At 45.6% G+C, this 12204-nt stretch overlaps 1 protein-coding gene across 3 annotated transcripts in view; it reads left to right on the top strand.

The window, feature by feature from the left end:
- The window catches only part of NEK6 (NIMA related kinase 6), an 884175-nt gene that overhangs the window by 780916 nt on the left and 91055 nt on the right, over window positions 1-12204 (top strand). For all 3 annotated transcript variants that reach the window (XM_069609453.1, XM_069609452.1, XM_069609454.1), the window contains exon 9: window positions 8-102. In XM_069609453.1, the coding sequence (XP_069465554.1) occupies window positions 8-102 (95 nt within the window). The remainder of the gene's footprint in view (window positions 1-7; window positions 103-12204) is intronic.

Below are 12204 nucleotides of genomic sequence, written 5' to 3'. Positions count from 1 at the left end.
CTTCCAGTGGGAACGCCGTATTACATGTCGCCCGAAAGAATACACGAAAATGGCTACAACTTTAAATCCGATATCTGGTCGCTGGGCTGTTTATTGTATGAGGTAAGGACTTTATAGCCGCGTGGTGTAATTGGCTTGAATAAAATGCGATGTGAAGTGGGAATGTTGGGGTTTGTGGTGGTCAATACTATGAGGCATATTTCTATATTGTTCCTGATGGCATGGGGTGCTGCACATGCTCGTTCTACCTAGTCATCTTATTGTATTGAAAGTGTTTTTTTTTTCTTCAGAATTAGTCCTCCTTACCGCATGTCAGCCATTTTAGAAGTATGGCCAACAAAAATACAAATTTGCTCTGAACAGTCATCACACTGCTCCTTTGTGATGTTGGTGACGCCATGTCTACCATGACTTGTTGTCTAGCCAGTGTTTGAGGGCTAGTCATTTTTTGTGGATCTACACACCATAGGGCCCGTGATGTTGGCTGTACCACATCCATGCCATAGGTGTTTTTTAGTTCCATTGGAGAGTCCCAGATGGCCGAAATCTTCTTCAGATGTAGCAGGCACCCAGATCCCATGTCTAGCTCAAGGACTGAAACTATCCTTCCTTCCTCAAGCACTTAAGAGTTAAGACCCCGACCTGGCGTGCCGGATCCGGTGTTATTGGCCTGGGGCCAGAATTAAAGGGCAGAGCGTAGCAAGGTTATTTAACCAGGGTCCCTGGGCCGATACCACCCGATCCAGCAGGGCAGAGAGGATCTTAACGCTATAAGCACCCCGGGTTGCCAATCCGGAAACCCTGGGTGCTGAGTGCATTGTAATTTGATTCAATGAACGGAACGCCTCACGGAGTCCAGTTTATTGAATCATAATACTTCACTAAGATGGCCGCCATTGCATCTGGAAGGCGGTGCTCCATAGGGAGCCCCTCTTCCATTTCAATGGCGGACACAACGGACTGGGAACAGAAGCATCAGCAGCTGATGCTGCCTCTGGAATCGGGTAAGTGGGAGGGGGGATTGAAAATAAAGGAAAGGACAGTGGGTGGAAGATGGTGGGCCGGGGTAAGCAGCCATCAGGTTACTCGGAAAGCAGACTTGGGTCGGTGGTTTCAGTCTGCGTTCCGAGCAACCAGATTGGTTGCTCTCTCCCTCTAGCGTGCACAATTTTCCATTCTTGATTCTTCATTCCTGGAAGTAGTTGAGCACTTTTAGATTCATTCACTAGACTGTGCCCAACCTCCATTAGGCAAACATCAGTTATTTGAAAGTGTATTCGCAAATCGTGAGATACTAAATTGGGGCGTGTTCAGATTGTGAAGAAGATTGCCTTGTTTGTGAAATGGAGCCGGCTATTGCCAGCCGATACCCGCTCAGACAGGTTAGTCCATCAGATGCCTCTAATTCAGTATCATCTTGCATCACTTCTTCCCAGATGGCTGGTCAAGTAGAGCTCAATTGCTGAGATGTGTAGAGAATGTTTCAGCATTGAAAAATGTAAATTCTTTAAGATTACCTGTGTTGGTCCTTGTGGGAAATCTGTGGTCTTGTGGATGTACCATCTGCTTGTCTTTGTGTGTGCAGCCTGCATGCTTTGTGGGTGTCCAAATAGCATGCGTTATAGGTCCGGGTGGACTTGCATAGGACCAGTCCGAATTTCAAGCTCAAATGCCGTGGCTTGACCGACTCAGCCTTTCATCCTTCCAAACTACGTTCCGTCCACTGGGGTAATTCTAGCACATATTATTGCAGTGCTTTGAAGTGGGCCGAATCCATCATAAAGTGCTGTATACCGACACATTATTGTGGGTGTGCCCAAAGTTATCTAAGAATGGCAGTCTTGGATCAAATGTCAAACCCATGAATTTGTTTCAAAACCCAATAAAAGTTCATGGTGTAACAGCAATAACGTTTTTACTAGTTAGAAATTGAAGAAATCATTTCGTACCTCTAGCACAGGGTTGTCCAGCGTCAGGTCTCGAGGGCCGCATCCATGTTTGGTTTTTAGGATACCACTCATTAATATTCATGAGATACATTTGCATACAATGATTCGTCTAGCATGTGCTTGTGATGCATGGAGAACATTCAAACCGCATGAGAAATACACGATAAAGCCAAGATGTGCACTAGAACCACAATGCGAACAGCAATTGACAGAGGAATAAAGAACAAACAGTTAAAAGAGGGGAAAAGGGACCATAACACAGTAATGAAACTGAATGGCGCAAGATAACATGTTAAAGGGACCACAGTCCATGTAATATTACCAAGCCTACAATTCTCGGATTGTGAAATGTGTATGATAACAGAATGTCATTAGATGGCTGATACCAGTATTGTCACAGATTGTAGTTTCTGAAAATTGGAACAGGCACCTGCTTGCAATGGACAACTTGCAATCTTGTATTGCTAAATCTAAGTGCAAAGCCATAGGCTTTCTCTGCTTCAAATGATGATCTTTTAAAATAATTGTAAATGTTAGACTGAAAGAATATGGATGAGCATAATTCGATTGGAACACATATTACAGCTGTACCCCTCCTCTGTGCCACTCAATAGCCTACCCCGCGCTATAGATCTGTTCTGTTAACTCTGAAAAGCTCTCCGTTATGCATCTGTACTGTTGTATGCCTCTGGTAAGTGTTACGTTGCTTCTCGAAGCTAGGTCCGCTCTGAGTAAATACCATAATATTCTACCTGTGCTTATTTATGTATCTAAAAAAAGAGGAGTCAGTCAGCAATCCCCCTGCGGGATAAATAGGACTACAAAAATGGCTGCTATAAAAACAGCAACCACAAATGATGTACAAAATATTAACCTGCAAATTCCTATAAAGGATCCTGCACTTGCTCCCCTTATCTAAAAACTGAACAAGGACATAGCACAACTTTTCACCAACCCACTCCTCACCTCTTTATGGTCCTGTACCTTGTGTGACGTTACTGGTGGGGGTGGTATAGTCACCAAAAGGTTCTAGTTTCACCACTAGCCATGGGATTCTGGGTCCAGGAACTGTCATGATCTCTGCTTCCAAAAGGTCAGGACTTACCCAACTCCCTTGGAAGCAGACCCATAACCCAGGTTCCGAGTGCCAACCAGTCCCAATTGGGACCTTTTGGACACTGTCCTGGTGCCAGTGGCACCAGGCTCATAAATATGCCCAGTCCCAGCGCTGGAAGAGCCGGGCTCATAATGCTTGGGTGGACTTACCTGCAGCAGACCATGCTGCTTACTTACCTGCCAGTTGAGCCTCTAATCCTCTTCTGTTTGGGACTACTTTTCCTGTTGGGTGGGGCAGGAGCCACTCCCTAGGTTAAGAACACTGGAACTCTTCTGGAAAGCAGGAACTCTTTTCTTACCTAGGCGAGGCTGTGGAAGGAGACACCTAAGCACTACAGGAGGCTATTTAAACCACACCCGATGGATGAATCTTGCTTTGCGTTATTCTGCATCCTCTGCAGCAGAACGCTCATCGTGTCTTCTGCATCTGATCCTGGGCCTAAGGGAAAAAGGCTTACCATCCTGAATCCAGTCTTCAGCAACACCTATAAAGACAAGAAAGAACAGGTTAGCATTACGGTCTTCAGTGACAGCGCTTCTCTTACCTGGTCCATCGGCTGTCACCAACGCCTCGCGCTGCATTCCGGCATCTGAAAGACAAAGGCTTACCTACTCTTCACGTGCTCCGGAGGTCTTCGCACTGCATTCCGGCATCTGAAAGACAAAAGCATACCAGCTCTTCGCACGCTCTGGAGGCCTTCGGCGCTGCATCCCGCATCTGAAAGACAAAATAAGGTGCGTTTAAAGACATTGGGTAAATTTATTACTCACGTGCCATTACTCCTTCCCACGCCGAACCCAGTGGGTATTCCGGCACCCTTCAGCAGCTCCGAACTTGTACCTGCAAGATAAAATGACAGTTAGTGCGCATCGTGAAGCAGGCAACAAGCGCTTACTTACGTGCTTCCAGGCGCTTCTATTCCTCACACAGGTTCCATCCTCAACTCACTTCAGCCCGTCATCCGCCATCGCCGGAACCCTGCAAAACAAGAGACATCATTACAAAAGACTTTTAAAGACATTTCAAATACTCGGAACTTACCGTTCGTGCAGTAAACGACGGACAGCAGTCCTGTGAGGTCAAGAGGCCTGCACCCTTATCCAGTGAAGAAACTGGTTACGGCACCCTGCCCCGAGGCAGATGGAGAGCTCGGCGTTCACTTACCTAAGGTGAGAGCGTTAACCTTTGGGGTTCTACAGGAGAAGAGAAGGGGAAGAAGAGAGAGACACCCAATAACCCCAGTTCATTAATCCCATATTTTCTATCTGCAGACATCTTACTCTTCGAGTCAGACATACAGTGCACAGAGGTCCAGCCCAAAGAGCCAACCGTGTGTTACACATCACCTTTGAAGATACGGTATTCGCCCAGTCAAGACAGGCGCCTCTGCGGGAATCAGGTGAGCGTTACAGGAACAGCATGAAGGGGGACCCCAGGCTATATACCATGCCACTAGAAAGAGGCAGGGGACCAGTCCCATTCGGACCACGCCTGCTGTCTGCAATTTGAAGAAAAGGTTCACAGAGTAGAACAGCTTGTCAGCAAAACTAAGGACCACGGGCCATTAGTTTGCAGAATATTTACATATTTACATTTTCCCAATAGACTTGATGGTGCAGAAATAACAGCCAGGGATGGGCAGCCTCTTGAGCCATCCATCCTGCTGCCCGAGCCAGGAGTTTGCACACGTGTGGATATGCAGCAACAGTCAAGCCAATGTGGTGGACCAGCCTTTCAGTGGTTTGGACCACGTCATTTCATAGATCTGCGTTGGGCAAACACAAATGACTGGGATAGAGACGATCACAGGACACCAATCCCCTAGAAGCAAGCTTAACCATATCCATGTGATGACCCTTTGGAGAAGCACAGCCCAGGTGGGAGCACATGGCACAATGCAAAGCAGGCCCCGAGAAGGTTTATGAGGTGGGCTTTGTAGCAAGCACTCTGTTTTTTGTATAGAGCCACTCACCCGTAGGCCTCAGAGCACTCGCATGACATGCAAAGACATAACACATAGGTCAAGCTAGCAGAGGCGAGGCCTTCTTGGGTTTTACCTCGATCAAAGATGAAGGTCTTCAGATCCTTCCTAAAGAGGGACAGCGATGGGTTTGTCTTCAGCAGTACAGGTAGTGCATTCCGCAACACTGGAACCCAGACATCAAAACTGGTACTTCCAAGTTTTTTCAGATGGAAACCTGGATAGACAGAAGTGCATATTTGTTGGACCGCAAAGTTCTTGTTATGGATTTATTTTTATTCTGAGTGCATAGTGTGAGAAACCTGAGGCTATCCCCACTCCTACTCCCCCTGGGCCCTTTCTCAGGGGGCCACGGTAAGGCCATCTCTTTTGGATCCTGACCCTGAGGGTGGATAAGCGAGGGAGGATCACCTGGGTGGAGGGTCCTTGGGGATTGGGAGGAGGGTACCCACAGGTGAGACACAGTATCCCCTTTTCCCTTATGAGAAACAACCTAACCCTCCACCGGCCTTCATGGGCTATTGTAAAACCACTCCCCTCACTTTCCCCTCATTCAACCTACCACAATACTAGGACAAGGAAGAGGCGACTAGGAGTAGTGTACACTAGTAAGCCATTTCACCACTCTAGTACTGGGACGGGGAAGATGACTGCAGAGCATTGTAAAGGTCAGGCATGTCCCAAGTTCAACACTAATTGCAGTCAGACACTTCCAATTGGGAACTCAAACCTGCAGCCTGTCAAGTGGTTGCAGGTGTATAAGGAGGGAGCAGACAGCAGCAATCACACCAGCAGGGAATCCTGTTTGCGAGGAGGTACCCATGGAGTGTCCTGTAGGGAAGCCTGGATGCCAGCAGATGACCCCAAGGAACTGTTGTGGCCAGGAACAGGCAGGCCGTGAGAAAACCACAAGGGTGGGAGCCTCCATGGTCTGAGATATACAGCTGGAGCTGGGGAGCAAAGAAAAGGAAACCAAGTAGCCACCAATGTCCATGGAAAGGAAGCACAGCTGCCTGCAGGAACAGAAGAGCATCCGAAGTGCCAGCAGGGCTCGCGGTTAAAGGAAAGTCAGTAGACAGACCAGCAACGGAACAGGGCAGCTGCCCGGTGGGAACGCCAGGGACTGGTGAGTGAATGAGAAAGTCACTTGAAACTGGACTGCTCCTGGGGGGCTGTGGGAAAGTGAGAGGAATACCTAATGAGCAGAATAGTATGCACACAATTAAACAAATCCTAAGCAAAGGGTTGAGAGAGAAGTGAAGTGACAAAGCAAACGATTTCCAATATTGAATACCAAACTGAATGAAAGCTTTAAGAGCAAAGCTACGACCGATGACAGATGAATGTGGAATTGCAACCCAGACACTGTGGCGCCGGTTCCCGATCACAGAAGTGAAAGGGAACTGGCGCCGCAGGGACTTTGCGTGAAGAAAAATGTAAGTAGGGTATGTTTATGGTGGGGGTATGTTGTGGGTGGGGGTATGGGTATGAAGGGGTTGTGTACGTGTGTTCGCATGGGAAATGTGCAATCTTTTAGTGGTTCGCACATTTCTCATGCAAACTTTCCAGCTGCGGGAAAATCAGCCGTGGTCGGATCACGTATATCCAAGAAAACGCATGACAGAAAGGTGGGGAAGGAATAAAACCTCCGCAAAGTAAACTTTATGCATGAATACAGTGTGTCGAGGCCAAAGACTGGCAAAGGATATGTGACGCATGGTGGCAAAGTCAAGAGGCTAACAATGAGAAGCCAAGTGAGTGTGAACTTTTACAAAAGGGCAGATAACGTGTGGGCTAACGAGCCTAGGGTCCCTGGTTGCGCGACCTGTGATGGGTGGGCCGTGTGGTCTGATAACTGTGCCTAGACCAGGGAACCCTCAATTGTGAAAGCCAAAGACATTGTTGAAGTAAACCAAGAAGGAGTGATCTGATTGCACTGTCACTCCAGTCCAGAAGGAGTGTCAAATTGACCTGGACTTGTTTGGAACATTAAGATACAGAGATTAAGTATAACTTGGCAAGTTGAAGTCTTGGGGAAGGAAAACCTGAGACTTCATGAACTTTCATGCTGTCTTGAGACGGGAAGCTCAAGACATTTTTCTTTGGAACTGTGTTGCCTTGAACTTTGTTAAGGGAACCCCCAGGATTGGTGGTACGGGTCTGAACTTGGGAAAGGTAATTCAAAACGTTTTTGTGTAACTTTCTTGAACCTGTGGAAGGGTAGCCAAAAAGGGAGCTAGGAGCTGGAAGAAGCTCACCATGTCTTGTGTTGCTGAAATCCCTACATATTGTTTAGCTTTAGTTGTGAGGACAAGGTTAGGTTTTGGAAACAGACAGACTTTTAAGTTGAACTTTCTGACTCAGACTTTCCTTAGTTTCGTTCTGGTAGGGAAATCCCACCTTCGTAAAGGGCAAGTTAGACCTTCATCCAGCCTGACATTAAAGTTAATAAACCGATTCTGTCAGAACTTTGAATCTGTTGTCTGTGTCTTGCTTCATGATCCCTTCACAATAGGTACAGAGTGGCGTCATTCGTCAAGCACTTGTAGACAAGGGAGTTTGCCTTGTGCTGCACTCAATGCTCTACAGGAAGCCAGTGTAGCTTCTGACGGGCCTCTGCCATGTGTGCTCATTTACCGGGCCCACATGCTGCACGAACCGCTTCATTTTGTACAGTTTGCAGTTTCTTGACATTAGCCTGTGAGGTACAAACTGTTACAGTAGTCAAGCTTTGAGTTGATGGTGGTGGACGCCACTATCTTTCTGCTCAAACAGATGGGGTCTTATCTGCCACAGCAGTTTGTTCATATATGAGCATGATGATCTCGGACGTGACACATGCTTGTTTGATGATAATTGCGAGTATAGGTAGACTCCCAATGTTTTAACGTGAGGGGCAACAAGAATGATGTTGCCTGCAATCAGGAATTGACAGTAATGGGGTCCATTTTGTTTCGGCTGGCAGCAGTACCAATGATCAGTAATTTAGTCTTCTCGTTGTTAAGAGCTAAAGAGTTTCGGGCCATCGATGAACTGGATTGCCGAGAAGACTTGGTTGACCCTTTACACATCTCTAGAATAGTCCCCCAAGGGTTCAATTAGAATCTGGGTGTCCACATAATTGGTGAGCTGTATGCTCAGATTATCCAACCCGTCAAATAGAGACTTGATATAAATGTTAAACACCAGAGGAAAGAGACGGGATCCCTGCGGCACACCGCACGTCAGAGACATAGGAGGGGATTGGTTGTCATTTTTGATCACTCTCGCTTGTCTGGGTCCGAGAAAGGATCTGAACCATTTAGCGGCAGTATCTGAGCATTTTCCAATTGCAACAAGTCGATCAATCGGCAGCAGTCCACTCATTTGGAGAAGGCTGGAGAGCAAAGCAGAAGAAGCTGGAACTCTAGTTGGGAGGTCAGAGGAGAGACCCATGGGGATGGTGGAGAGGAGGACCCATGAGACTGTGTGCAGGAGGACCAGATCTCACAGCTGGCTCTGGTTACAGGGGTGCATAAGAAGGTGATGGTGAGAGGAGGTTCCTGAAGAGGAGGTGGTGAACAATAAGGTGACGAAGGAAATGGCATCGGACAGGAGAGGTGGACTGGAGAATTGCTAGGAGTTGAAGAGGAAGGATACAATGATCAGATGCATAATCGAAGAGGAAGAGAAGACTGGGAGGCGAGGAGAGCAGGGAGACGAGCATCTTATTTTAGAACTTAATTAGTTCATGTGCTAGTATGGAGAGTGGCAAATGCTGTGTATAAATAGGAGGACCCTGGGCCCGTTGGAGGAATGAGCATGTGATGGAGCATCAAAGGGGGGGCGTTGAAGCAAAAGGAACAGAGAAAGATGGGGAAGGAATGAGAGGAGGTCTCTCTGGTACGAGTTAGTGGTGGGACATTGAGGGGGAGGTTGAGTTGGGAGGCTTGAGAACCAGCATCCTCAGAGAGGGAGATGCTAAAAAGCCTACCAAGAACCATGCCAAGTCGTTGGAGTGGCCGCCTGTCTTCTGGACTTCCCCACTTTACTTTAGCTACACAAGAACATCACCATGGAGAAAACCATTACAAGAGACGCAGACTTTGCTTACTGACTGAAATTGCAAGAAAGCCTGTGAGACATTTACTTGGATTACTTTTTTATTCTGGACACCCGCAACGTACCCCCACAGTTACTTTGTTATGGTATGCTGCCAGGAAGGACAAGAACATAAATAACTGTTTGCTTTGGACCTTTTTGAGTGGTTTATAAAGTCTGTCTGAGCTGCTGAATTTTATATAAAACATCAAGGCCATGATTGGAAAGAGGGCCCCCACTCCATGACATGGGACTGAGTGCAGTTGCTGGAATATTGATCTTTATCGGGGACACAGGGGAATGCACCATCCTATCCAAGGACCGGTTGCCCCAAACAAGTCTGTGTTCCGTGTCTAATATCTTGCGGCTTTTCTTCAATTGGGTTAATCCATCAATTTCCTTTAGCATCTTGTCCCAATGTCCAGCATGTTAACCTTGTTGGCAGAACAAAAATTAACCCGAAAGAATCTAATTAAAAAAAAATGTGAAAATTGAAATGCATTTCTGGAAAAAAAAGCATAGTTTACTATTTATTTGATTTTGTTGTAAACTTACTAAGCAGCTTGTTGTATTATTTAGGTTTCTTGTAATGTAAAGGCCCGAGCAGGTGTTTCACGGAAGCTGATCAGAGGGCTATTTTACTATTGGTTTTATCTGCGGAATGACCCATTCAGTCCCCAACCTGAAAATAGCGACCTGGCCCTCACGAGGCTGTTTGTGACCATAGAAACCTTTGCTTTCAGATCGCCATGTGCCGCAGACTTACTATTAGCTCGTAATGTACAAATGACTGTATTGTACATTACCAGGCATGGGCGTCCCGTTCAATCGGCGCCAATTTATTTGCTGTCGGAGTGCAAACGGGTCTTGGGGATTTGTTCTAGGGATTGAAATCGGGTACTGAGAGATCATTGAATTATATTGATAAATCTCACTAAAGGGAATGAGATTTAATTGGGGGAAAACTAGCACTGCTTGGGTTTAACAGGCTACGAGCGTGTACATTTTTGGTTCATTTAAGACTTGATGGCAATACACCCACTCTTTAATACAGTGGAGGGTATTTGCATCATCTGCATTCCAGTCAAAACCTTTTTTGGTTCATCTAGAAATTTGGAGATTTATTTACTAAAGGCATTTCTTAAGAAATGTTTGCTGTTCACCTGCAAAATAGGCTGTAAAACCCCCTTGGCAATCTTGCTTGAAGGTACTAGATACAGTTTTAACAAGCATTAAAAGGAAGTTCCATTTTAGATTCTAAAATGTTCCAAATTTGCTTTAATTTATTTTGGAAACATAACAATTGAACTAAAAGTTTTAGGTCTAGTTGAAACCCTCATAAATACATTAGCAATCATTACAAAAAAGTACCCATTAAACTGTTTCACTTTTTGTACTTGCCTAGTTTTGGGAGGCAACGGAGCACTGTACAGAAGTCTGGGTCACAGGCATGCTGTCGATGGTTGGAAAGGGGGGGGGCAATCGTTCGCCGATCTATGTCTATGCCTCAGTAAGCGGTTTCATGTAGTTTATATTCAGTGCAAATTTGTTAAGGAAGAGACTTTTTTCCTGTTTCGGAGATGTTTTCCAGGTTTGCATGTATTCCATACATTTTAGATTTGTATTGTTGTTTTTTTTTCCCCAGGGAGACCTTTTTTTAATTTAAATCTTTTTTATTGATAATAGAATTTGAAAACAGAAAGAGCAACAGTGCAATGGGAAAGAATGATCAAATCGAAGGTCCCACGACGTTTCTTTCAATTACACAAATGAACCCCAGATGGCATAACAACCACAAGTCTTGCAAGGAGACCTTTTTTAAAAAAACATTTATTCTTGTGCAAAGTGTACAGTGTGGATTTTTCATTTCTTAAACGTTGTAAAATCATGCAAACATAAATCCCAGTAACTTCAGACCCTAAACTAAATGCCATGTGCACCATTGTGTGGGCGCGGTCTGTCGGCGCGTGGATCACAGGGTGAGATCGCAGCATGGCTGCATCTCAGAAACATTTTGTAATAGTAGCTGAAACCTGCTATTTAAAAGACTTAAAAAAACTGTCGGACAGCACTATTTAAGAACACCACCTTGATAAATACAAGGAAGACTTGGTGAAAATAATAAACGTTGTGTAATGCATGCTCGCCCAGTATAGAGTAGGGTGGCAGCTACCTGGGAACTACTAAGCTACAGCGACCTCGCATAGGAAATTGTAAGAAAGCCAAACAAGTCAGACAAAGGCCAGTCGACTATTAATGCTAGGAAGAAGCTTCTTCGAAAATATACCATCTCTAAACCAATAAATGCCAAATACTTGAACCAAACAATACACAATTAACCTTCAGAAAGTGCCTTTGTTGCCAGACACGTGTTGGGCAGTTTTACATGACTTCAGTAAATTCCACTACAGACTAAACTGATGGATGGAGAGCGCATATGTTGCAATATGAAAAAAGTGTTCGTTACAAATAGCCTGGGAATCCCTCCCTTTCCGATGCAGCCAGCAACTTTTGCAGCCAAACATGCCGTGCTCTGCGCTGTCCCACCTTTTAAGTCATGGGGGACCTGGCACAAATTATATATTTTTTCACATGTTCGGTGTTCACATACAAAGTATTTTCTAGTGTGCATGTCGTTTTTTTGGGCGGGGGGGCGGGGCGTTGTAATTGAAATATTAGAAAATTGCTTATTTTAGGATCCTGTCCCTCTGTCAGGTAAACATTTTTATAAATGATAGTGAACAAGTCACTGAGGCACAGAGTGACGGGTGCAAAGAGTGCCCGTCTTGATATCACAATATTTCTTTTATTCTAATGTTTTGTGTGAAGTTCATGCTCATTTTGCATTATTAGCTTTTATATTCATTCTCACTTGTAAAGGTACAAATATTCCCCTTCTGTGTTCTCCCATCCCCCCAGTCACCAGCACCCATCACGTTTCACCAATTCCCCATCACAGCTTACTTTGCCTAACTGCTCGCTTGCCGAGCCATTTGCATACTCCATACGCCTGCCAACCTCAACTTGCACTCCCTGCTTCATTCCCAACCGGGCTCCCAATTTACCCCTGGCCCTCC

Source organism: Ambystoma mexicanum, chromosome 8 (assembly GCF_040938575.1).
Source record: "Ambystoma mexicanum isolate Mex_15411 chromosome 8, UKY_AmexF1_1, whole genome shotgun sequence".
Taxonomy (NCBI): Eukaryota; Metazoa; Chordata; class Amphibia; order Caudata; family Ambystomatidae; genus Ambystoma; species Ambystoma mexicanum.
The sequence above is the reverse complement of the archived record's forward strand: the minus strand, read 5'-3'. Positions and strand labels throughout refer to the sequence as shown.